The following is a 27,385-nucleotide window of genomic DNA, read 5'->3' as shown; positions in this document are numbered from 1 at the left end:
GAAGAGAACCATTTTTCAGCCACCAAGGACCCCTTAGGATAGGATGCCCTGTTCTGACACTGAGCCCCTCGCATGAGCCATGCACTAGCAATATAGAGGCGAGCAAAACTTGTCTCTGTCCTTGAGCTGTTTACAGATTAGTGGGGGAGACAGTGGCATAAGCATAATTACTGATGATGTGTTACGTGCCCGGGGTGGGGGCGGGGGACCCCTGAGTGGGAAGGTTTCCCAGAGGAAGACAGTGACTTTGGTGAACTGCTCTCGGGACTGCTCCTCCGTCCGCTGCATTTCTGCGGCCCACCCTGGGCGTGGGCCCGTCACTCCTGCTTCTGCCTCCCTGTCAAGCTCCATCTTCTCACCTGCGCTGGAATAGGCAAGCGGTCCATGAGAAAGAAAAGCGGCCCCTGTTAACATCTTAGGGTGTGGATAAGGAAAAGAGTAAATGTTCCGTGCTAAGCATATTGTCAAGTGCTATGAATATCACGACGGAGGAAGTTTTAAGTGATTTCTTCATGTTTACAAAATGAACGAATGACTCAGATCTATTGTACACATTCACAAGAGCTGTGTCCTAAGCTGATCCCGATTTTGAAGTCATGTGTCTTCCTTTGCATGTGGGGAGGTTTTAAAGAGGGTGGAAAGTGGAGGAGGAGAGAGGTGGGGAGAGGAAGGAAGGCTTCGAGGCCATGGCTTGGTTCTAGGGTTTGTAAGCGGTGAAGACTTTCCTTGGGCTGCGGCATTGAAGACGTCCCACATCCTCCAGTTCCTTCCTTCCTTTCTTCTTTCTCTCATGCCCTTCCTTCCGCCCCCTTTCTTTCTTTCTCTCTCTCTCTCTCTCTCTCTCTCTCTCTCTCTCTCTCTCTTCCTCCCTCCCTCCCTCCCTCCCTCCCTCTCTCTTGCTCTCATTTTACTTCTTCCTTCCAGTTGGCAGGGGGGTTTTTTGGTTATGTTTTCTGTTATGCTAACTTTAGACAAGACCCTGAAAACTGAAAACAGATGTCAAGGCTGACCAGAGCGTCCATGGATTCATTGCTCTTGGAGGTTTGGGCAGCCCTGCCCCGACTGGCTCTGAGCGCTCCGCAGGCTGGGAGCTGAGCTGCATGTGGGCCAGCTCCACTGACGTGCTGCTGACAAGATTGTTAAGCCTCACTAGATTTGTACCCTCAGGTTTTGACCTTTTTTAATTTCTTCCATATTGAAGGCACTTTGGGGCTTGTTCTACTTTCTTTCTGTCTTTTTTTTAACATGACTAAAACTGTGCCACCATAAAGAAGAATTCGTAAATGGATCAAAAATAAATCTTGATACTCTATCAAATGCATGGCAAAATAAGCCTGTGTAATGAGTCCCTAGTGTCTGGGGCACTTTGTAATTACCATGCTGAGTAAATCCTATGGAGCAACCTGTTTGCTTAAACTTGGGGTCCGTGGGAGGGAGTATGTGTCAGTCATTACAGTCTCGGGACACCAGTGAGAGCTGACAAATGTGAACAGCTCTGCCACCGACACCCTCACTTATTAACACAAGTACTTCCCCTCCTCACCACACTTTATCCCAAAATGGGTGTCTTCAGGGGCTCTTTATCCTTTGAGGATTACATTTATCATGCATTTTTGAGAAGCTTTAAAAAACAAAGTGTGATTAGGGCTAGCTTTAATTTTATTATTAAAGTCTTGCGTTCTCTACAGGTGTTTCATTATAGTTTTGTCTAGAGCTTGGAAATCAGAGGAGATAGAGAAGCTATTACATAAATTGTGATGTCTTACCTTGTAGGGGAGCAGATAAGCTTGAAATATTGCAACTGGCGTTAGGATAATACGGCTAGAAAACATCAGGGACTGAAATGGTGTCATAGCCCCCCCGTCTTACCCAAAATTGAAATGTTGCAGTTTTGCAGTTGGAGCAACTATAACTTTTAAAGTTCCTTTTTTCATGTGATGGTCTCTGGACTTGATTTCATAATTTGTTTCAGTTTGACAAAACATACCCATCCGTCCTCATTGCCATCCTGCTTACCTCATAAATGTTACTCGGTCTCAGTGAGGAGTATTAGATGTAAAATGTGCAAACTAAATAATCATTTTCCAAAAACCTTAGAAATTTTCCTTTATTCCTCTACCGCCAATTCACATACGCAGTAATTATGTCATCTGGACACAAGACACTGCAGTATTTCATCAGCTTGCCCTTCAGTCTTTTTTCTATATCATATTTTTAAGATTAATTAGTCATACCACACGTACAGTTATAATTGCATGTTTTCCACCTCATAACATAAGCATTTTCCAATGTTAAAGATGACCCTTTTTTTTTTTTTTCTTCAAGATTTTTATTGGGGAAGGGGAACAGGACTTTATTGGGGAACAGTGTGTACTTCCAGGCCTTTTTTCCAAGTCAAGTTGTTGTCCTTTCAATCTTAGTTGTGGAGGGTGCCGTTCAGCTTCAAGTTGTTGTCCTTTCAGTCTTAGTTGTGGAGGGCGCAGCTCAGCTCCAGGTCCAGTTGCCGTTGCTAGTTGCAGGGGGCACAGCCCACCATCCCTTGCGGGAGTCGAACCGGCAACCTTGTGGTTGAGAGGACGCGCTCCTACCAACTGAGCCACCCTGGAGCTCAGCGGCAGCTCAGCTCAAGGTGCCCTGTTCAATTTTAGTTGCAGGGAGCGCTGCCCACCATCCCTTGCAGAACTCGAGGAATTGAACTAGCAAAACCTTGTGGTTGAGAGCCCACTGGCCCACGTGGGAATCGAACCGCCAGCCTTCGGAGTTAGGAGCATGGAGCTCTAACTGCCTGAGCCACCGGGCCAGCCCCCTAAAGATGACTCTTAATAACTAGGAGGTGTTGTGAGTGGTGATGCCACAGTTCCCTTAAATGTCAGTCTATCAGATATCTAGATTTCCCCAGAGTTTCTCTATTTATAAAACCTGCTGTTCTTGAATATTACTACATGTACAGTCTGCCATCCCTGGGTACACGCAACCAACTTAAAATAATTTATACACTTCTGATCACTGTTATACTTTCCTATGGACATCGATGGTTTGGGGCAAGAGAATAGAATTAGAAATGATCTAAAGACATAATGTGGTGTGGTTTGTTTCTTGGAATATGACCTCTGTCATCTTGCATTTTGGTGATTTGCCTTTGCACAGAAGTGGAACAGAGAATGTAGAGTGGAATGACCTAGATGGTGTAATATGGCTCCCTTTCTGGAAAATTAGTAATTAGATCAAGGACCAAGTTGTCTTATTCTAAAATATTTGCCTTCAAAACAGTCTTCTTCACTGTGTTCATCTTGTTAATCAAAGTCCATTTATGTATAGCAGCATTCAAAACATTCTCTTGTTTCAGCAACTACGCAGTGAACATTTATTAAGTTCCTGCAGCTTGCCTGCCTCACCAAGAATCTGAAGATGAAGACAGAGTTCCTTCCCTTAAAGAAAGCACAGTCTTATAGGGAGGATAGAGAAATTAACACATGGTTACAGCATGTGCAAAAGATACTCTGGAGGCTGAAGGAGGAATCGCCTGTTTTGGGACTTTGTAGAGGAAATTCTTGAGTCTTGAAGGGTGGTCAGAGATACTAGGTGAAAGGTTAGCAGAGGTGCAGATGAGCATGGCAAGTGTGGGCGAACTGACATTAGTTTGGGGTGGATATGGCGGATGGGATTGAGGTGGGCAGCAGTAGGAAGGAAGATGCTTTGGGCCAGCTAATAAGAAGTCTTGTCATGCTTCAGAAAGATTGTGTTAGAAAGATGACTAGCTGGAGTGAAAAAAAATCGACTGGGAAGAGACTCAGCCAGAGACGTGCATCAAGAACTTTTTGCAATATTCTAAATAGGAAATTCTGGGGACTTGAATTAGGATGGCAGCAGTGAGAATGAAAAGGAAGAGACGGAGTCAAGAGCGTTTCAAGACAGAGCTTGGACAGGTATAGGACTCAGTCTCACATACTGTCTTAGGTACCTGGATGGGTGGTATTTACAACCCTCATAAATAAGAAAACATAAGATGAACTCAAACGGGACTGCTCGCCTTCTGAACTTCAAGGTCTACTGTGGACATAAACAATGGCAAGTTTTAGACCTTCTCAGGGCTGGCTCTTCAGTTTTCCTATCACGTGGTTTTCTAGTTAATTGCTTAGAACCAAGAAATAGAATGTGTGCATTAGATTTCCTGCTTCTCCTTCGTAACCCAGAGATGGTCATTAAACCTTCTCTTATAAGGCGTATTAAATGCAGATACTGAGTTTGGGGATATTGTCAGTACTTACTGGCTTGAAATAGATATCGTATGACCATCAAAAACGGATCGGTTTTTGTCCCACCAGTAGAATGCGCTGGGTTTTGATTATTTGAAAACCCTCATGTTTTGACAGTATTTAAGTAAGTGGAAGCAAATTTCTACGTGATGTCAGCTGAGGACAAAGCTCATGTCTAAAACAACATTAGATTAATTAACGAGTACATGGTAATGTGAAACGGTGCATCATCAAAATGTCAGCTCATTTGGAGGAAATAATTGGAAACTCTTCATTCCATTTACTTTTGAGATCTTTCATGGAGCATGTCGAAAGACCCATGGAAGTGAAAGCGGACAGAAATTGAAGGTGTTCATAGTTCCGTGTCAGCTACATACAACGGGGCTAACTCAGGCCTCACTCTGCCCTGGGGCCTGGAACGGCTCCTCCCACTTAGCATCGGGGTCGGAGTATCTTGTGGTTTCTTTGTGGGTGATTCCATTGCGTGTCATTTTTATTTAATTGATCACATATGTTAAAGGTGCCCACTCTAGGGGTACTCCGAGTAATAATATTAACAAGCATAACAGTATTTATTGATCGCTTGCTATTTGCCAGGCACTATTCTAGGAACTTGTCATCCATTAACTCATTTAATCCTCATACATGTCTGTGAAGTAGGTACGATTATTAGCTCCATGTTACAGCTAAGAAGATGGAGACGAAGAAAGGTAAAGTACCTTGCCCAAAGAGCACCCAGCTAAAAACATGACGGATTTCAACCCAGGCAGGCTGTGTCCTGAATACTGTCACCCTCACTGCCTGAAAGCCCTTCCCTCTTCTTATCACACCTCCTGGAGCGCCTGGCTTAGTCATCACTTTCTCCAGTAGGTTCACCTGGATTCCTCACCGCGCCTTCAGAGATCCTCTAGATTACTTTTGTACTTTGTACAAAACACATATATTACTTCATTCATAGCACAGAATGTGAGTATTTGTATTTGTCGCTCCTACCCTGCCCAATCCTAGTCCTCTTTGTATCTATGCCCGGCACTTGTGTCATGTTTGGCACAGAGCTGATGTTCAATAAATGCAACTTGAGTTGCGTTGGCTTGACTTGGACACACAAGTGCTTATCCTCAAGGAACTTTCAGTCTATCTAGTAAAGAAGTTCCATCCACATGAAAAAAATTGAATAATGAGGAAGTTTAAGCTAAAAGAGTATAGTATAGACAGCAGGTATTAAAGGATTTCAAAGAAGGGAGATTGGCTGTCGGGGTTGGGTGGGGCTGAGCTGGGCTGGATGGGATTGGATGGGATTGGATTGCATTGGGTTGGATTGCATTGGATTGGGTAGAGCTAGCTTCTCCAAATACACAGAGTAGAATCTGGGATGAGTATAGACTATAGCTAAGAGAATAAGGAAGAACATTGATCACAATGTTGCCCTGAGGTGGCTATGAATGAAATGCTCACATTTAAGGGGGTAACTGGGTTGCATCAGAAAATGTAGGTTGAAAGAGCCTCCTGTTTTACACAGCTCAGGTAATCAGCTCCTCAAAGAAGCCAACAGCGTTCTTTTCTAGGAGCTTCTTTTCTATAGTATCTTGTATATGTGAAGCCCTCAGAAGACTGCTTTGCATTCTATGACTAAGCCAGCGTCTCCGGGGCGATATGGTAAGAAGAGGGACGGACATTCAGGCAGCGAGGGTGACAGTATTCAGGAACATAGGCTCTGGACACAGCCTGCTTCTCTCTCCCATGTGACTGAGCTCCCTGAGGGCAAGGCCTGTTTTTGGCCAATACCAAGGGGAGTGCCGGGGATACTTGGACACGTAATGGTAAAAATAATAATAATAGCAGTAACAACTTTATAAATAGGTAACATTGATTCTAATAAAATATATATGATAAATGATTTATTGGATCTTTATCTTCTAGCCAGTGTTCTGATTGTGGAAAATTAATTTCTTGGGGCGGCCAGCTAGCTCAGTTGGTTAGAATGCGGTGCTCTTAACAACAAGGTTGCAGGTTTGCTCCCCACATGGGCCACTGTGAGCTGCGCCCTCCACAACTAGATTGAAACAACTACTTGACTTGGAGCTGATGAGTCCTGGAAAAACACACTTAAAATTAAAAAGAAAAATTAAAAATTAGAAAAACAACAACAACAAAAACACAACACTGGATTTTTAAAAAAAATTCATTTCTTAAAGTTTGCCATCTGTGAAGGTTGTGTCATCCAGGAAATCTTTGATTCTGCAGGCCCTCTCTGGACCTGATCTGCATCTTAATTCTGCAAAAACCATTCACACACAGCAGAGTCTTAAGTGTACTAGAGATTTCTAGAAACTAGGATTTTGTTCCCTCAGTGGCAATTTGGCCCATCCAGACAGCTAACATTCAGGACAAGCCACCAGGCCCAAGAAGAAACAGATACAAAGCTGGACACCCAACAGGACCACAGAGTGGACCTCAAAGGCGTGTGCGCGCGCGCACACACACACGGCTCTCAATTCTGTTTCCACTTAAGAGTCTGAGATCCGTCCAAGTTCACAGGCAGAGCCACTTGCAGCCTCAGCTGTAGGTTACTGGGTAGGAGAAACAGCTCAGAAATTGGCGCAGACACTGTAACTATAGAGTTTCAAACTTGGAATCAGTGTTCTTTTGCTCATTAGGGAGGCCCCCAAATCTTCCGTGTACCAGCTCAGCCTCTCCAAATGTGCCACCCTAGAACAGGGTAAACAAAATAATCTGGACAGCCCAATAAGCATTTCAAGCAGGCAGCAAATATGTGTCAAGTATTTTCTTTATATGCTGCTAACTCTCGAGAGAAAGGTGCTTTTAGAAAAATGTCCAGGCTTAATTGAAAAAGCACCACAGCAATCAACTTTTATTCCCAGCTGGCATAAAACTGTCTAACTGGTGGCCAGATTTGGGATGCCTGAAGACAGACAAGTGACTAATCCTAGGGCTGTGTGTGGCCAGGACCAAATGTATTTTCTGACCACAGGCCATGTCTGGAGTCTCCTTTGTAATTATCACACAGCCTACTGTAATTGTAAAACTTATATTTACTTCCTGCCTTTGACATGTAATTCGGGGTCCAAGGCTGCACCCCCAACTAGAGTGAAGCCCTGTCTGTTATTTGCTTGAAACCTATAAAATCATTGCACGAGGGTGTGTGTGGCCATGGCTGTCAAATATGTTAAGTACATCAATGTGAAAAATATACCTGCACCTGCCTTGTTGGATGACGCCCTTTACTAATCAGATGTTTATTGAACACCTATTCTTACATGCCAAGTGCATTCTAGACGTTAGAAAACATCAATGAACCAGACAACAGAGACGCTGCTTTCCTGGAAGAGAACGAGGCTGGAGGAGCGGGGAGGGAGGGAGACAGACAGGAAAAGTGTGCTCACAGATGGGTTCTTTGCAGAGAGAGTCACAACGGAATAATGTGAATGTCTAGGTGGCTTCTTTAGCTTGGGACATCAGAGAAGGTCTCTCCGAAGAGATGACATTTAAACTGACATTTACAATGACAAGAAGTAGGACAAGCAAGGATCAGGAGGAAGAACATTCCAGGCAGGTTAGCGTAAAGGCCCAAATATAGGGAAGAGTTTGGCATGTTCCAGAAGCAGAAAAGACCAATGTGAGGCGAGGACGGTGGGTGAGAGAGGCCGGCTGCGTAGACGACGTAAACAGTGAGCATGGGAGGGCTGTGCCCTCTTTGGCAGGGGCTCCAGCTGGGAGGCTACTGCAGCCGTCTGGGCAGGGAGCCTCCGTGGTCTGGACTAAGATGTAATGGAGACCGAGAGAAGGAGCTAGATTTAGATTCAGGGAATGTAGCTTAGCACCAGTCAACAGTTTGCCGATGGATGTGAAGAATGAAGGAAAGGAATAACCGGGAATGGTTCCCAAGGTTTTGGCCTGGGCAACCAGGAAGATGGTGACAGGTGAGGAAGGCAGAAGGCAGAGCTATTTAGCTCTTCATCAGTGGTAACTGACTCGTGATGAACCATCATCTTGGGGTCCAAAAATGCCCTCTCTACCCCACTCCCATTACCTCACTGGGGAATACTCATGGACTTTTAGAATCCTTCACTGTCCACTTCATACTTCTCCAAGAATTTCCATGGTTTCTCTTTTTTCTTTTTCTTTTCTTTTTTTTTTTTTTGTGTGTTCATTTTTATGACATCAAAAAAGGCACATTCAAGATATTAACACCCCTCGTCGGTTCTCTGTAAATCTTAGTTCCCGTCCAGGCCTCCCTTCTCAGTCCTTCACCTGGGTGCCCTGGGCCCAGGCAGGGATCTAGGGTGTGGGTGGGTCTGAGGTCTGACCATCTGGTTGGAAGCTGACAGCTGGCACATCCTTCTAACAACATACCTTGTATATAGAAAGTAACATGACTCATTTTCTTATTTTTCTCTTTATAATCAGGAAAATGTTATGATGTCCTTAGTAACAATGAAACGGACTGGAATCCACTCATTTCTTTATGATAATGCTGATACTTTGCCTTAAAAATATTGTGGGGGCTTAAGTTTTCCTACAATGGTGGATAACAATAGAGCTTTTCTTCATGGGTATTTTGTCAGGATCAAATGAAATAATGTATGTAATGTGCTTAGCACAGTAGCTGCTATGCAGCATTCAGTAAACTTGAGCTATTATCATCATAATAAAATAATAACTTGGGGGAGGCAGGGATGGCTCCCAGAACGAAGACACTGGTCTTAGTATTCAGGTTAACCAGGCCAAGAAAATGGAGCCACACACCAGTTTAGTAAATCCCAACGTGCTTTGATCTGTATTTTTTTTCTCCAATCTTCCTTTTACCAGGCTTATCAACACGTTTTGTCTTTGGGTCAGCTAAATTCATGTAAGTGACATTTATTGCCAGATGTGACCTTTGGTTATTAGCACATCGTAGAATCCCAATGTTATTATCACTTTCTATAAATAACGGATTTCGGGTGAGGACTGTCTGAAGAGAAGTTTAGGTATTAAGACTCCTTCTCTTTTTAGAGTCTTGGTCTGTGGGCTATTACTCACTCTTGGCATTCTTCCTCGGTCTTACTTTTGTTAAACCTTCTTTCGTGATCACTGATGTTGATAGCCACCTACAGTTTTGAAGTTCCCCACTCGCCTTCCCTGGTGGTTGGCATTGCATTTGAGTTGTGCTTTCTTGCTTCCTCTCCCTTTTGAAATTTAAAAATAGAAAATAAAAAACAAACCCACAGTCTTTCACGTTGGCTGAACTCTGTTATTCATCTGACAGATTTTCCAGTGAATTCCACACTCGAACGTATGCAATCAGAAATCTGCCATTGGTTCAGAATAAGCCCTATAAAAAGTGGACAAAAAGGTACTTTATTTTGACCGTCATACACAGAGTCAGAAATAGGCAGCAGCCTTCAGGAGGAAGCTCTGGAAAGTACATCAGAGACAGAACTCTCCCAGCTCTGCTCTTCGACGTTTCTCTTTACCTGTCCACCTTTCCTGAGCCCTTGTGAGGAATCATGGGTTGGTAAAGAACGCTCAGGAGTCTGACTCTTATGTTGTGAGTACCAAAGACAGGTCCTGGGAAGCACAAAAACCCTTCATAAGTCTGAAGAATATTATTTCAGAGCCCCCACCCCACAACATACCAAGCATACTAAAATATGGCCACCTCCACAGTAAGTATAATTTTATTACTGACAGAGTTTTTTGAAAATATTTTTACGATTTTGCTTTGGAAGTTGGTTGGCTACAAGCAACTGGTGTAACTCATAATTGCCCATTACCAGAAATTATCTGAGCATACTTGGAATTACTAAATTAAAACCTAAATTCCACGTACATATTGAGATACATACAAGTGAAATATTTGTGATTACTAAATCAACAATTAACAATGTTAACCTAATATTACATTTTGTAGATCTTTAACATTTATTAACTCAATTTTGTTGTTACCCTGTTTGAAGCCAATAAATGGTTTTCAAGGCCTCAGATGGTTTTATAGGCCTTGAAAAGCTGGAAGGCCCCAGGCACTCTACTTTTTTAGCACCCAGTGGTTACAAATGCTGTGCCCCGGAAGTCCTAAGCTCGGGGGTCCTCACTTTTACCCTCTTCAAGGAGTGAGAGCTGCTTTAAGGGACATTTCTCTAAGAAAATACAAGAAGGCACACAAATACCACTAGTCTGATTAAACAAGGCGAAACCCCTACAAACATCAGAGTAATTGGGGGCAGAATTCCTGGGTTCCAGCCATGAGTTCACTGGGTGACCCTGAACAAGTGCTCTGTGGCCCTTTTCCTGCCCCTAATTGTACTTTTCTAGGCAGAAAACTCCGTCTAGCCAACATGGAAGGCCAGGGCCATCAGTTCTAGGAACCGAAAGATGCACGGAACCCTGTGACCCTGAGACACAGGTTTCCCTCCCACATTAAATGCAAAGCAATTTTGAATGTCTGTCTTCTTTTGCCAAAATGAAAGAAAGTAGGGAGTAAACCAAGGAAAGGGTGATGGCGAAGGGAATGGTACCATCAACAGTTGTGTCTATTGATCTTTGATATCTGTGCAAAAATGACAAGTCTGCCTTTCTATGAGATACTCTCATTGTCCCCTTCAAAAGTCACCTATCATGTTTTCCCTCAGTGAGAGGCAAGTGTCATGTAATGAAAAAAATACTGATTTCAGAATTTCAGACTCACATAAGCTAGTTTCGAAGCCAGCCCCACCCCTCATTCGCTCAGCAGTTCTCAGAGTGTGAGCCAGGAAACCCTAGGGTTCTCTGATAGCCTTTCAGGGAACCCGTGAGGACAAAACTAGCTTCATAATAATACTAAGGTGTCATTTGCCTTTTTCTCTCTCTTTCTTTTCACAAATGAATTTGTCCAGAGGCTACATGACGTAATATTACAACAGATTGGATGTATGCACAGCTATCAAAATCCACTGTCTTCTATTAAGCCAAACATTAAAAATATTTTCAAAAAATGTAGACCATTGCCGCTCTTATCATTGACATTTTTCTGTTCTGGAAAATGTAATTATTTTTAATTTGTAAAACATCATTTCTGTTAGCTTATAATGAGGTTGTTATTTTTAAATGAATTAATACATACTTTTTTTAATTCCTCAGTTTTAACGTCTAATATGGCAAAGATATAACCCACATTTAAAAAGTGCATTGTGGTCCTCAATTATATCTAAACGAATAAAAGCGTTCTAAGACCAAAAAGTTTGAGAAGCCGTGCACTACTTAACTGTCATGACCATTTATTGAATGTTTCCTCGTGCCTGGGGCTGTGCAAAGCACACGATGTTCTTAATCTCTTTATTTTTGCAACAAAGCTATAAAGTAGAGGTTTTGGAAAAAGGCCTTGGTAGCCCAAGGTCTCACAGCTGGAAGTGAAAAGAGATAACTAGGTCCTTCTGACACCAAAGCAACACTCTTGATTACTGGACAGCACTCCTCACCAATTAAATATCTGTAACTTTGAAAGCGTGATTGTACTGCTCTGAGTCTCAGTTTCCCATCAAAAGTAGGCAGAATCCTACCTACCCTGCAAGATTCTTTCAAGAGCAGAGGAGTTCATGTGCATCCAAGTGCCTGCCTAGCACAGGGGCTAAGACCAAATAGACCCCGAGAAACTGTTAACATCCTTCCTTTCATTTCTTCCTGTCCTTGGCATAATAGAACAAGGAGACTGAGTGACTTCCCTTTTTTCCTCTAGATGGTCTTCAAGAGGACAGAGAGGTTGATGGAACAGAAGGAGTTGATGAAGATATGATTGTGACCCAAAGTCAGACTAACTTCATCTGCCCAATTACGCTGGTACTGTTTCCTTGCTCCTCTTCCCCTAAAAGAAAAAGCAATTCACTTCACAGAGACAAAGGGTTCCTATTTGATTTCACATCCAGAGTTAAGGAGGGAGGAAAGAAAAGTGATGAGGGTTGAAGAGTATACATGGAAGCTTCTCGGGCTGGAAAGAGTTTTCAGTCAATCATATCCTTAAGTAATAAATTCCTGGCCCACAGGCCAAGTGACATTGGTGCCACTGGCCTCCCTGCATTTTCTTCTGTGGTCATTTGCCCTAATAATTATCTAAAGCCATGCGATTGGGAGGTTAAACATAGAAAGCCCGGGGCTGGGACTAGGAAAAAACAGCACCAAATAATTGGTGACTTGGAGAAGTTACTGGAAGTTGATCATGATCATTCCTGCCAGCCTAATGTCTCCTTGATTGCAGGTGGAAATGAAGACGCCCGTGAGAAATAAAGTGTGTGGCCACACCTACGAAGAAGAGGCCATTGTTCGCATGATTGAGTCCAAACACAAGCGGAAGAAAAAGGCCTGGTGAGTGGATACAGGAAAGGAAATGGAGCCTTCCTAGTGGTGGTCAGTCGGAGGGGCTGTGCTCCTGCTAGAGGAAAAGACACTTCACTTGTCCCTGAAGTCACTCACCTCCCAACTCGCGTAAACATGGCAGCTGGCTTTCTGGGAAAACAATACATGACGGAAAAATGAGTAATCTCCTTGGGAAGAAACTGAAAGAACTTCAACCACACCTTTTTTAAAACAGGATAAAAAGGAATTGGATTAAATTTTAATCATTTGGTCATAGGAATTTTTATGAATACATGCTATAGCCCGAAACATAGGACAACTGTGATATTAAGAGAAAGGGAAAATCTTTCTTATCTCTAATTATTTCAATAACTTCTTAAAAGGTTTATGTAAATTCCCCCCCTCTCTCTCTCTTTCACACACACACACACACACACACACACACACACACACACAAACACACACACACACCCCGCCCTGCCCCCCATGACCACAGAAAACTATGGCTGTTCCTGTAGTAACATAGAATCCTGGGTTGGCTAGACTGACTTTTTTTTTTAAGTATTGTGCTCTTATCACAGATTTGGAATTATCACAAGGAATGGAATTAGAGGTGTGACCAGTTTTCAATGGACTTCTGATAACAGGCTGCTTGATGGGTAGTTTGCTTCTCCATGGCCGGAAATTTGCTGGTGCAGACCTAGAATTGGAATTCCCCACCACTCCTCATGTTTGAGACTGTAGATCTCTTGATAGTCATTCAGTCCAGTAATTTACCCTATTTATTCTAGAAGATCGGCCTGGTGGTTGCAAAATGGAGATAGTCTGAGTACATTTTTATCCGATTTGAGTTACCAACTTACAGGTGAGATGTCGTATTTCCCTAGTTGAGCCTTCCATTTCCCCCCACGAATGTAATTTTCTTTGTTTCTGAACTTCTCAGTCTTTCCTTTCTACTTTTTCTTTCTGTGTTCATTCTCTGAAAAATACGTTAGTTTTTTTAACATAATTGCAAAGAATATGTATTCCCAGATAGCTCTTCTTTCTTAAAGTTTGTGATCTTCTACGAGAGTCCTATTGGAAAACGGCAAGCACTGATACAAAGCATCTCTCTGTCCGGCCCCAGGGCAGGTGCGGGCCACTCCCAGGACAGGTGTCACATCTACATGGATCTTCCTAATTGCACATGTCGACTTGCCCATGTCCTTTGCCTTTTTTGAATTGGACATGATATGTGGAAGCACTCCAGTAACACCTGACATTCAGAAAACGTTTTATTTTGTTTTTTTTCTGTCATACTTCTATAACTTGGGTGTAGATTCTGCAAACTTCAGGTTCTCCTAGCTTAATAATAACAGTTCAGTCCAAGTGGAAGAAGTCTGGGAGGTTTACAAAGAAGGTTTTATTTTTCCTGGGCCTTGAAAAGTGAGAAGGATTTGAGAAGAATCCTTCTGGCCCAGAGGCTCACCCCACTCCCAGCCTGATCTGCTTAATGGATAGTAGGTGCAGTTTCAGTTACTGTACGAGTGCGTGAGAGGGAGAACAGAAGGAGGATGGGCAATAACCATAGGAGAGTGGGGTGTTCCATGTCACGATCTCATTCGTTTTCCTCATCTATAAATTGGTGCTAACAGTTGAAATCTGAGTAAGATATGTATGGTATTTAAAGTACCTGGTACATGGTAAGACTCAGTACGCCTTATCCCGTCATCATCATCATCATCGCCATCCTTGCCACCATTATTCTGTAGGCACAAGAGGGCATTATCTTGAGGGAGTAAGGTGAGCCAACCTAGAGTTTAGGAAGTTACTCCAATAGCAATTCACGGGATGGATTAAAAAGGCATGAAGTGAAAATGTCGACTAGGATGCTTTTGCCGTATATTAAGTTAGAAATAATGAGAGCTTGGATTGAGGCGAGAGTCATAGGGACTGAGAAAGGAATGAGAATGAGAGTGATTATGGAGGCAAAACTGTCAGAATCTGGTAACTGAAAGTTGTAGCAGAGGAACTGAAGGATGACTGACATTTATAAATGGTGTCTAGAAGGATGGTGGTGTCATCAGCCAACAGAGAGGGCATCAGAGAGGAACACAGTTAGGGCCATGTTAAGTTTGGCCATTTGGAAGTATCCAGGAGGCGCAGAAAATGGGGGTGTTTTGAACTCAGGAGAGAGCTCTGGGCTCAGGATAGCGACTGTGAGGTGATCGGCACAGAGGAGTCAAACCCACTTACCTGACCGCACAGATGCAGCTGTGGTGTGGATGTGACTGCCACCTGAGAGCCAGCAAGGACAGGACGTGCGCGTAGCTCCAAACAACACGAGGCCGGGGTCCAGCTCGGCTCTGCTCACTACGCTGCCCTCAGCACCTGACACAGGCCCTGATGTAGACCCTCAGTAACACATTTTGCCCATTAATGAAGAGCAGCCAGAGGAAGAAGACCCCGGTGAAGTAGTCTAAGACGTAGCCAGGGCAGAGGGGGAAGGGAGACGAGAGCTGAGCATCATGGGAGCCGGTGGGCTGGGTCAAGTAGACAAGGTGCATTTGGCAGCAGATTAAAACTCAGGGCCTCTTCACAGGTTCCTGAGGAAACGTGAAGTGGTGTCATCTCCCATGATGCACAGCAGGGTGATGAACAGTTCTGAGTTCCCTTTGTTTAAAAATATCTATGACACATCCAGTTTGAGAAATCTCCATTCTTCCTCCTAGATTGTTCTCATTATGGTTGTTAGACTGCAGTTCCAGATACACTGTGTCACTGAGCACTGACTAAAGTTTATTGCCCATGCTTCAGTCTCCAGGAAGACCTCTCTCTCGCCCTGGGTTTGAGTCAGAAGACAATTGTTGAGACATTAGCCCTAACTAAATGCCGTAGTTAGAGTAATTTCCTAAAATATATCTCTTAATACTCAGGCTATGTATTCTCTTACTAGTAAAGCTGCCTGATGATTTTCACATGAATAAGATATTTCTAGTTTTCCATAGTCATTTCTTCTTTGTGTAAGAACCTGCACAACGTTTAACAAACTGGCATTTAAGTGCAGGTGGGGTAAAATTAAGTTGACTAGAAATGTGTCGCTGAACAGCAGATCTCCAGCATTGCACTTGGAGTCCCTTTTTTACCACTTATCAGCAAGTCATTTGACCTCTCCGAGCCTCAGTTTCTTCACCTGTAAAATGGAAGTAACATCTCACAGAATTCAGGATTAAAGAAATGGTGGGGAATTCCAACAGAGATCTGGACCAGCATATTTCTTGGCAGCGTAGGAGCAAACCACTTAGGAGAAAGCTCTTTTTGGACGACAGAGAGCTAAACAAATAGTGGTAAGGCTATTAAGGTCGGGACTGCTGGTGTTGTTATTACTTACCTCCCTACTTAGGGACACCTGATTTTAAACTCAGAGAATGTAGGGTTACAGTTACTCTCTGTGTTTCGGTATGATAGGAATCCATCCCACTCAGATTTCCAGAGGTTATCTATTAATATAGACCTTCTTTCTAGAACTTTCTAGAGCTGCATTGGACCCTGGAATTCTTGATACCCAGATCCAAGAACTCATACGACTCAGAGTCTTGTACTTTGGGGTTGATGCTGACCAAGGTTCCCACAGCTTTCTGGGACCCCTAAGACCCGGGTTCCCTTTGTGCAGCCAACACTGTCATGCTTGCCTGCTGCTGAGATGGACTGTTCTGCCCTGTCAGTCACCCAAGTGCAGGACCCCGCCTCTCCTTCCAGGCCTGTAGGTCTGACTCCTGCAGGGCAATGACGCCAGTGCTTAAGGTTGGGTATTGCCACACCTATCTTGCTCACCAGGATGTTGTGGGGATTAACATGAAATCACTAATGCTTTTATAGAGTGCTGTTATCTTAGAGGGGGAGTGCCCTGATTCAGTAGCATGTCACAGATGGCCTGCTCTTACTCTTAAACACTTGTGTTTGCGTATCTGAGATCAGGTGAGAAACGAGGTTCTCCCCCCAGCTCCTGCATCAACCGCTTCTCCAACAAGCCTTCCCTGAACCCTCATTGAAGCTAGGCAAAATGCTCCCCCGGGCTCCATGCCGGGTCCCACCAGCATTGTCTGTGGGGCTCGCTCTTCTCCACAAGCATCTTGGGAGGAGAAGCACGCATTGTAGCACCCGAGTGAGCTGCTTGGCCCTTGTCACATGTCCTACCTATTTCTCACAAAACCCTGTGCTCTCCCTTCATCTCTACAGAGAAAGAAACTGAGGCACAGGAATTAAGTCACTTGCCCCGAGTGTCACAACCAGGAGGCATGAGCTCAGGTCTTTTTCACTCTTGAGCCTGTATTTGTGTCATCAGACCGTCCGGCTCCCCTCAGAAGGGCTTTTGGGTCAATGCCTCCGTCCCCAGAATTTATCCCCTAAGTGAGCTCGGACATCTTTGTTTGACACAGGTCACGCTGGGCTGCGTCCCTTTGCGATGAATGTGCCTGCAGATGAGCGGTGTGGTCAGACCAGGCAGACGTTCTCAGAATGCTCTCATTTACTGACTAAACCCACTGATGTCATCAGGAAGTCCTCCCCACCTCGCTCTCCACTTCCCCATCCACTGCTTATTCACTGTCTGGCCATCAGTGCTAAGGCCTTTGTTCTGTGGAGCGGGGAGAGACCAAGGCCCCGCTGGCCGGCAGGCAACGTACATGTCAGTGGGTTGAAAAATCTGCAGTGAGGTTCATCCTCAAAGTAGCCACCTCCTTCGAGTTGTATTTCCACAGACGTTAGAATGATGAAAAATGCCTTTTCTGAAGGCATGGACGCCTCCATATCCTTTTCATATTCTCAGCAATTTACTTTCGTACTTAAAGAAATAATTCACCTGGAGACATCAGGGTGTTTGAAACTAGTGTAGGAGGGACATTTCTCAAATACTTGAATCCTCACCCTAACCCAAAGCCACGTCATCAGAATGGTGCACACCTGGCCCAGGTCACCCGGATCGTCTCGTATGGTTACCTTTTTAGAATCACATTGTAACACATGCACCTGACCATCTCGGGCACATTTTAGCATTTTAAAAATAAATACTGTTAGCAAGCATATTATTCATTACAGTGATTGATGTCCCTCTAATATAAAGTCTCCTTGACCCAGAGATCAGGGCTGAGAGAGTTTCTCTCGCATGTTGAACTGTTGGGCTTCCTACTACTGAACAAATGAGAGCTCCCATGATGCACTTTCTGCCCCTTCCGGTTGATATATTTTGTCTCGTGTTTGTTATTTTTGATCTTGTTTTGTATGTGTTATTTTTGATCTTATTATACATGTGCTTTTGGTGAGTTTTCTCGGGTCACAGGGCCTGAGCTCTGTGCGCACAGGAACCTATATTTGTATTTCACAGTTGAGTGCCCAGAACCTAGCACAGAACCACTCACACAAAAGGGTCAAATGCACGTGTGAATGTGCACTTGTACGTGATGGAGCTATGCAAAATATAGAGAGAGCATCCACTTTAAAATGTATTAGAAGGACAGTGATCGGGGAACAGGTGACTCCCAAAGGGAACCAACAATACTGCGGAGTGTATTGTTGCCCGTAGCCCTGTGACGTGGGCATTCTCCCCCATTTTAAATGGGGGAGAACAGGGCCTCAGAAAGGTAGTGAGTTGTCCGTGGTCTCCTAACTAGCAAGGAGGCGGCAGAGACAATTCAGACCTAGGTCAGTTTGACTCCAAACATTGCCTGTTCTACGCTGCCTAAATCTGGTTCATGTTGAGAAGAAATCAGGTGACTTCATCCAACCCCCTGCTTTCAGGGAGACCACATCTTCACAGCTGTGGCTGTAAGTCCCTTCCCTCCCCCCCCACCCCATGTGGATGACAATACCCTCAGCCACAGCTGAGGTCCCCATCAGCCCAGTCAGACTCCACTGGGAGGGCTGGTGGGTATTTCAGAGAAAACACAGACTGATTGGGACTCCTGATTCCTTCCCCAGACTGGTTTTCTGGGTGTTCCCCTTAGAGATAAGAGGACCACCAGTCGCCCATCAGCTCAGACCAAACTCTGAATGAAGCTCTTCTCTTTCCTTTACACTCCACATCTGATCCGTCAACAAGTCCAGGTCGTTCTGCTTTCGGTTCTGTCCTGAAGCGCGGAACGCTGCTCCCACCCTCATGCAGGCTGCCGTCTCTCTCCTGGACTGAGGCAGGATGCCCCTATTTTCCCCGGCTGCCATGCTGCCTGTTCTCCACTAAGTAGCCAGAACCTGGTTTCCTAAATGTGAACCAAATCACGTCCCTCCCCTAACTCAAACCCTCCAGGGTTTTCTCTTCATTGTATTTAAAAGAAAACTCAAAGTCCCACTCACCCTCCGACCTTGTCTCCAAGTGCCCTGGGCGTTTCAGCCACTGTGACCTTGCTCTTCCTACAGGCCACCTGCAGGCCACCCAGCCACACACAACACTCACTCTGCAAGGCGTGCCCCAACCCCAGCTAGAAAAGCCTCAGCGACACTCGTCCCCCTTGACGTGACCCTGCTTTCTTGCCTTCATAGTACTTAACGCAAAACAAACTTAACTTACCGTGTGCGTCTGTCTGGTGACTTAGAGATTATCTGTCCCCCCTTGGAAAGCGGGCGCTGCTTGAGCATCACCTGTGCCCCCAGCACTGGACAGGACCTGGCTCAGGTGGCACACTGCGAATAAATGAAGGAGTGTACATCAGTCCTGATGTTTTCAATGGGTTTCTTTGTTGGTAAAGCGTCCTAAAGCGTCCTCATTTACATATATGTATGTGAGAGAAGCTTACGTGGAAGGCATTCAAGTTCAATGGCCTGACTTGCCTTTCTTATTCCTCACAGCTGCCCGAAAATTGGCTGTAGCCACACCAACATGAGAATATCCGATCTTGTCCGGGACGAACCACTCAGAAGGGCGATTGAGAGCCACAACAAGAAAAAACTCCACTCCTCCGAGTAGGACAAAGCCCCTGCCTGCAAGGGGACTGCCAGCCTACCTCCCGCCCAGCCTCCTATAGAGAGTGGTACTTCTCAGAGCACGGACTGGCTGCCTCACTTGCTTTGCATGGGGTAAAACCTGACGGTTTTAAGTGTAACTGAAAGCATTTTTTCTATGTTGCAATAAAAATTCAAGGAAATTATATTGTTTATTTTTAAGTATTCTGTAATTTTAAATAAAACTTTGATTATCTACAGCGTGTTTAGTCTGTGCCCCTCCCAAGGTGTAAACTCTTCCAATGGTACAGGTTAGGTGGTGCCAGGCCTTTCTGTCTCTAATACTTCAGACAGGTTGTGTTTTTTTTATTACTATAGTTTTAACTAAATATGATGCCTTTCAAGGGATATTTGAAATGGAAACACACAGAAGCACCAAATTGAAGGATTTCCTATCAGTATAGTAAGCAAGAGCATGAGGTCATAAAGCAAGCTAGTTTATTAACCTATATTTACTTTGTATATTGGCAGTGCCAAATATATAAATGCTTTTCTTTGTCATTCTGATGGGCGCAGAATTCCCCCGCAGCAGGCTTCTCGGTACCACGATAATTGAGGCCCATCGTAGACACTTTGCTGCAGCCTCCAGAGCCCAAGTATCATCCATGGGAAGCCACTGCACCCTGCTCTCCACCTGGCCTGGTGGCTCTCTGCAAGTGGCCTCATTCCCCTTGGCCTTGGGTCTTCAGCCCTGAAATAAAGGGGTTGACCCTGATGTTCTCAAATGCCCCTTTAGCCCCGAAAGTCTGTGGTCTTAAGACCATCAGGGTCTTTAAATTGAATATCGTTGATTATATTCTAATTGTGTAAAGAGTGCTAATCTGTTAATAGTCTCTATAGCAACCTTTTATCAGCCAGAATATTTAATGAAACCAGATGAAGCATATCCTGACTACTCTAGGAAACCAAGAATAGCTAATAATGGCTAACATTTATTGAGCATTTACTGTGTACCTGGTGTTACTCCAAATGCTTTACATATATATTAACTCCTGTAATCATCACAGTCTGGTAAGAGAGTTACCGTTATTCCCATTTTACAGATAAGTAAAACGAGGCACAGACGTGAAGGAACCCATGGAAATTAATAGATCTAGTAAGTGGCTGAGCTGGGATGGGAAGTTAGGTTGTCTGTTGTCAGAGTCTGGATTCTTAATCCCATGCTGTCTTCCTCCCTGTTGATTTCTCTAGAATCAAAGAATATATTTAAAGTCCACAATTAAAAACTGAACCTTTTGTAAATACATGTATAAGTGTGTGTGCAAAAAAAGTTCATTAAAATGCAGGGAACTGGATTTGACATCTCAGAGGCAGTGAAGCCCGTGAGATAATAACATTAATTTGGTTTTCAAAGCATTGTTTTAAAACAGCAGAATTAAATTTGAAAACATTTTCATGGAATTCAGGAAGTAGTATACCATTCAGCTGTTACAAACTAAGTGATTTTGAATTTCTTAAGATGCTTTATCTGGATCAGACTTCCTGAGGAAATGATTATGTTTAAGCCAGAACAAACATACTTTTCATGGAATGTGGTTCTTTTGTGAAATACTTTGTTTCCTAAACAGATAGAGATGAGCATGAAATGTTTGCCCAAGGTTTGGAGTTGCATTTTTCCCAACTCTTTCCCAAGGGAATTCCAAGATATTAGTGTAGATACTGTGTTTCCCCGAAAATAAGACCACGTCATATTAATTTTTGCTCCAAAAGATGCATTAGGGCTTATGTTCAGGGGATGTCATCCTGAAAAAGTCATGCTAGGGCTTATTTTCCAGTTAGGTCTTATTTTCGGGGAAACACGGTACTAATATCAGTTAGAAAAATGCAAAATGACACCATCCCACTGTGGGAAAGGGATCGTATGTGTGTCCTGTGGAGCTTTTTCCTTCTTTAGTCTTCAGAAACTATGTTTTGAATAGTTGTATAGCCGATGAAAGAATTTGAAGTTTTATATAAAAATTATTTGCATCTTTGAAGATTCACCATTGGGTTGTGGTGCTCAATCTTGGCATATGTGTTAAATTTTTATTGCGTGAGTTTTTCCCAAAAAGTGAACCCTTTTCTTCAAATGAAATTATATCTATCGTCCTGAGTAACATAAGACAACTGAAAGGGAGGGCAGTTCTAGTCCAGAGGAGGGAAGCGTTGCATTCCCTCCTTCCCAGGGCAGCCCCAGAGTCCTATCGGAGATTACCCATGGCCCCATGAGTGACATTTGCAAACCACACTAGACATCGTAGCTACATCATTGTTTTTTTTTTAGATATGACTGATTTAAGGCCTAGACAATTGTATGAACATGGCTTTTTTTTTTTCAATGCTAGTTCCTTTAAGAAACTTCCAGTTAAGTAAGTTTAAAACATTACCACAAACTCCAAAAGATGAGATAATTTATTTCTCACCTTATGCAGAGCTTCAAGCATGGAGTGTCCAGCCTGAGGCAGCTCCTGCAGCGAGCGCAGCTTCCTGCCCAATGGAAGTTGAATGCGAGGAGAGAGAGAAATTACAGGACTGAGGAACGAGGCCACCATGAGCTGACGTCTGGCTACACACCGGGCTCAGGTCTAAGTGTCTTAAATGTGTCCCTGAAGTGAATACTCCACATAATCCTAGACCGTAGTGGTGGTTACTGCCGTTTTACAGATGAGGAAACCTGAACTCAGGGTCGTCACGTCATTTGCCCAGGTCACTCCCTGGTGGGGGGTAGGGCCCACACTGACAAGGAACAGTGAGTGCGGAGAACACACTGCAGCCCTAGGCCCTTTGCCCCAGGACCACAGAGGACACAAATGACCCGCATACCTGTACTTCTAGTCCCCCTTCCTTATGTCTGTTACTGAGCACCGTTTCCCAGGCGTGTACACCCCAGTCATCCATGCATTTAGCATAGCCCAGTACGTCGCCCTTCCCTTGTTCCCTCTGCCAACACCCCACCAAGTCCAGGTCGCCTGGCATCCAGGTTTCAACCACAAACCGTTTCTACCACAGACTGCCATCTCCCCAACACTCCCCTGTGTCTCCCTCACTCCAGTTCGCCTCCTGTCTGTGTGGCAGGGTTTCTCCTCTCGCAAGAGCTAAACCTCAATCCGCCTGATTAGCACGAACAGATGACCTTGGGCAAGTCCCTTCACTGCTCCAGGCCTCAGATTTTTCATAGAAACGAAAAGATTTGGATGTCTCCCCAAGGTTTCTTTAAACCTTAAAATTTCATCTCATGTTTTCAATGAATAGGACCTGTGGGAAGCATATGGCCCTTTCAAAGGAAAACAGACTGACATGGGAATTAGTATATGTTTGAGCCAAATGTGTACATTGCATCTTCAACTATTTATTCAACAAATACTTTTTAAGGCCCACTTGAAGCCATGTTTTGTGCTAGTTTCTTTGGATACAAAAACCTCCCCTCTGGAGGCCTCCCTGTGCACTTGGGGCAGACAGATAATGTGAAAAAATTAATTCCACAGAAGGTTGTATGAGTGCCATGTCTAGGGGACGGTAACACAAAAGAAATACAGAAAAATGATCCAGAAAACAAAAATTGTGTTTTAGTAAATCTGCTAACAAGATTCAAAACAAGCTAATAACAAGACCACAAAACCTTCTGATTGAGAGAGGGGGCTAAATCACGTGGGTGGATTGCCCAGCTGTGTTGGCAATTCATTATGTTTTGGAAATCTGCCTTCTGGCTTGTTTCAAACTTGGTGGAAGGGGGTAACTATACTGAAAAGAAGGCAGTTGAGATGGAGGTGGGACAGGAACTCTCAGACATTGCTTGTGGAAATGCAAATTGATGCAGCCATTTGGAAAAGTTTGGCTTTAAAAAAAAAAAAGTTAAACATAAATTTACCACACAACCTAGCAATTCCACTCCCAGGTATCTGCCCCAGAGAAGTGAAGATATATGTTCACACAAAGACTTATGTATGAATGTCATAAGTAGCATGATTTTTAATAGCAAAGAAGTGGAAGCGATCCAAACGTCCACCTGGTGAATGGATACACCGAAGCAGTGGACCCATACATACCATGGAACACTATTTGGCCATAAAAAGGAATGAGGTACTTCTTAACACTTGCTTAACACATGTTCGACCATGACGCACTTATATGAAATGTCCAGAAAAGACAAATCCGTAGGCTAGAAAGTAGATTAGTGTGGCCTGGGGCTAGAGGTGAGAATGGCGAGTCACTTACACCAAGGAATCACTCTGGAGTGAAGGAAACGTCTTAAAACCAGATTGTGGAGGAGGTTACACAACTCTGAACTAACCAAAAATCGTTGAATCCAACACTTAACGCAGGTGAATTGGATGGTCTATGAGCGATATGCACAAATAAGCTGAGTGGGGAATGCTTTAGAGGACGAGGAGGGCAGTGCTTTCCACTTGGTCGTTTGAGGAGCTCTTGGTACCCAAAATTCAGCTGGCGACCAAGTCTCTATGAGTCTTCTAACAAGAGTTTTTGAACCTTAATAATAAGGATTGGAGTGAAATAATTTTATTCAAGCCTCAAGAAATCCAGGATTAAAAGAAGCCATTACTGAAAAAAATAAATAAATAAATAAAACAAAAACTGTTAAGAGTTCATGAGAGGATAAGATTAGATGGTGATTGATCACAATAAGAAAATTTGACCTATTTCTATTTTTCAGTCTCCCGATTATATTCACATTCTATGCAGGAATCCATAGTTCTGATTGGCAATTTGTGTTTTTTAAAAGTATAATGGGGTGAAAACACTGGCCAGTTCTCTTCTCTGTTCATCTGCCTCTGGGAAGGATGGAATTCAGTCTAAAGATGACCCAGTGACCATTCGGTGGATGGCAGAATGACCCAAACTTACAACAAGACTGTAAACATTGGTGACCACAGAGAGAAACATGTAGTGGAGATTTTTTTCTTTTTTAATGAACAAATACAGAATTGGTTTTCAAACAAAAACAGAAAGAAAAAGCAAGATACAATTATGAAAGGAAGCAACCCAAAGGCCGTCCTTTGTCATAAACAGAATACAAACCAGAGTGCACTGCTGTTAAGAAAGAAGTCAGTATGTTGCTGGAACTTACGGGAAGGGTTGTCCTTCACTCAGGGAACACGGGCCATCGGGCTCTGTGTGGGGCGCCGGGCTGAGTTTTCAGCTGGTTGTGGTCACCACAGTTCACAAAGAACATGGAGACACTGATTAGTACAGAGGACAGTAAAAACAAAAACTGTTAAGAATTCATGAGAGGATAAGATTAGATGGTGATTGATCACAATAAGATGATCAAACGTGAATACTGCTGAAAGGAATTGGGATGTTTTGGCCCACAGACAAACTGAGGCTTCTGTTTTATACAAAACATGGCACTATGGGACGAATATGTATTAAATCAATTAACAAGTGCCACGAGAGGACCAAGTGAAGGTTCTTTGATACTCAGAAGAAAAAAATTACTGTTAGCATCTTATCCGGGAAACCATGGACCCCCCAGGGGACTGTCGATAAAATTCAGAAGGTTTATGAATTACTAATATGGGGGGGGAAATTGCATCTTTACTTTTACTAACCTCTCATTGGAACTTAGCATTTCCTACCATTATGAACCTAGGCAACGAATTACAGTAGAATTAGTAGTACCTGTGACTTCATCACCAAGGAAGAATGATAAATATTTTCATATTGCAATCCTGTTCCTGTAAAGATAAGTTTACACTCCCCTCGTCTTTTAAAATACAGTACTTAGCTTCTGGCAATTATGGACGAACAGCAATGGGATTTACCCTCTCACCTTTCACAACTGAAAACCCAGACAACATATATGAAACAGTAATGTTCAGACATTGGACCACAGGACAGTGAACATGGCCCTTGCTTACTGCCTGGAGAGTTCCCAGGTCGCCATAGGGAGATGGGGGACATAGGTCTGTCAGCATTGAGGTAAAGATGCAGGGATGCCAAGCAGCTGGAATTTGCAAAGCAGAGGCCTGGCAGGGGACAGCGGCTCAGGCAGTGAGTCCTAGAGATGTGCAGAGGGTCCCCCTAGAGTCTTCTGCTGAGTCATCATCAGCCATGCCTGAGGAAACTACCTGAGGCCCGGAAAGAACCTTCCAGAGGATCAGAGGGAACAAAAACTGGAGCTCACACTGGCCCCAGAATGTTCCTTCTCCCATCAGCCATAGTGGAGCAAGTCAGCCCTGGAATAAAGGATGCACTCATCCTACCTAACAATGCTTAAAAGCAAGCCTCAAAAAGCAGGGGTAGGCAGATTTTCGTGTGAAGGGCCAGACAGTAAATATTCTCAGCTTTACAGGACATATGGTCTCTGTCGCAATGACTCAACTCTGCCATGGTAACATGAAAGCAGCCACGGACAATATGGAAATGATTGATAGTGGCTGTGTGCCAATAAAACTTTATTTACAGGCACTGAAATTTTTATTTAATATAATTTCACATGCCACAAAATATTATTCTTGTGACTTTTTTAACTGTTTAAAAATATAAAAACTACTCTTAGCTCATGAGCCATACAAAAACAGATAAGGAGCCAGATTTGGCCTCTGGGCTGTGGTTTGTTCACCTATGACCAAAAAGATTGTACTGTCTCTTGTACGTGTCCCAGAACAAGGTCCAAAATATTTAAAAGAATACCAGAAATAAAGAAATAAGAAAGAAAGGGAGAGAGGAAGGGAAGGAGGGAAAGAGATTAAGAAAAAAGAAACCTAGCACCTTACAATGTCAAATTTACAATGTCTGCTATCCAATCAGAAAGCTCCAAGCATGCAAAAACGTGGGAAAATATGATCCATGATGAGGGGAAGACATTATTCAATAGAAATAGATTCACAAATGATGCTGGTGATAGAATTAGTAGAGAAGAACATTAAAACAGCTATTGAAAATATACTCCATATGTTCAAAAAGATAGAGGAAAGCACGGGATGTTATAGAGAGACATGGAAGATATAAAAACGACTCAAATCAAATTCCTAGAAGTAAAATGTAGATCTGCAATGAAAAATACACTAGATGGGGTTAACAGCAGATTAGACACTGCTATAGAAAAGATAGTGAAGTTGAAGATACAGACACAGAAACTATCCAAATTGAAACACAGGAAGAAAAAAGGCACAGAAAAAAATAAAACACACACATACAGAAAACAGTAGACAGCGTCAGTGAACTGTGGGAAGCATTAAACAGCCTAACACATGTATTTGGAATCCCCAAATGAAGAAGACAGAAGGGGGACAAAAATATATATGTGTAAATAAATAAAATACAGTCCTTATTAAACCTGCTGTTAGATCTTATTTACGGTGTTAAAGAAGTATAGCCACTAGATCACAATTTTTCAAAATGTTTCAATAACTGTATTTTCAATATAATTGGTTTCCTTTGTAATCTTAGCTTTTAAGATTCCGAAAAGGGATGCGCCATGCTTTCTTTGCTAGACCACCCAAGGATCCAGGGCACAATGGAGGTCAAGAGCCCTGGTGGCACTTGTACCCCCTCAGTTGTGGGCCTCTGCCATGGTTCAAAGGCATTGTCTGGCAGGGTCTGCTGTGACTCATATGTCTCCAGCACCTAGCACAGAGCCTGGCACTGATTGTTTGATAAAGAATGCATGGGGGGATAAATGCTCTCTATGTCTTTGGAAGATTAAACAAGAAGAAATAGGAATAAATTAACTCAGGAAGTCCCTCCCTGGCCAACAGCAGCTGCCATCTGTCAGAGTTCATCTGCCATACTTCACATACATTTCTCCATTAGTCCTCTCTCCAACCCTGGATGCGGATGGGGAAACCGGGACCCAAAAATGAGATCATTACCAACATCTCCCAGCT

The 27,385-nt window shown here is 43.4% G+C and overlaps 1 protein-coding gene across 5 annotated transcripts in view; it reads left to right on the top strand.

Annotated features, from left to right (window-relative positions):
• NSMCE2 (NSE2 SUMO ligase component of SMC5/6 complex) overlaps nt 1-26,837 on the top strand; it is a 213,591-nt gene extending 186,754 nt beyond the window's left edge. For 3 of the 5 annotated variants that reach the window (XM_074317044.2, XM_074317043.2, XM_074317042.2), the window contains 3 exons: nt 11,971-12,071; nt 12,487-12,593; nt 19,404-19,756. In XM_074317044.2, the coding sequence (XP_074173145.1) occupies nt 11,971-12,071; nt 12,487-12,593; nt 19,404-19,521 (326 nt within the window). In that variant the 3' untranslated portion in view covers nt 19,522-19,756. Of the gene's footprint in view, nt 1-11,970; nt 12,072-12,486; nt 12,594-19,403; nt 19,757-20,599; nt 20,620-21,967 lie in introns of those variants that run through there. The other 2 variants (XR_012490922.2, XR_016021495.1) reach the window with 2 other exon arrangements.
• Nucleotides 26,838-27,385: the final 548 nt, after the last annotated feature.

Source organism: Rhinolophus sinicus, chromosome 6 (assembly GCF_057876585.1).
Source record: "Rhinolophus sinicus isolate RSI-liver-muscle chromosome 6, RSI-T2T, whole genome shotgun sequence".
NCBI lineage: Eukaryota > Metazoa > Chordata > Mammalia > Chiroptera > Rhinolophidae > Rhinolophus > Rhinolophus sinicus.
This window is presented reverse-complemented; position numbering and strand designations above follow the sequence as displayed.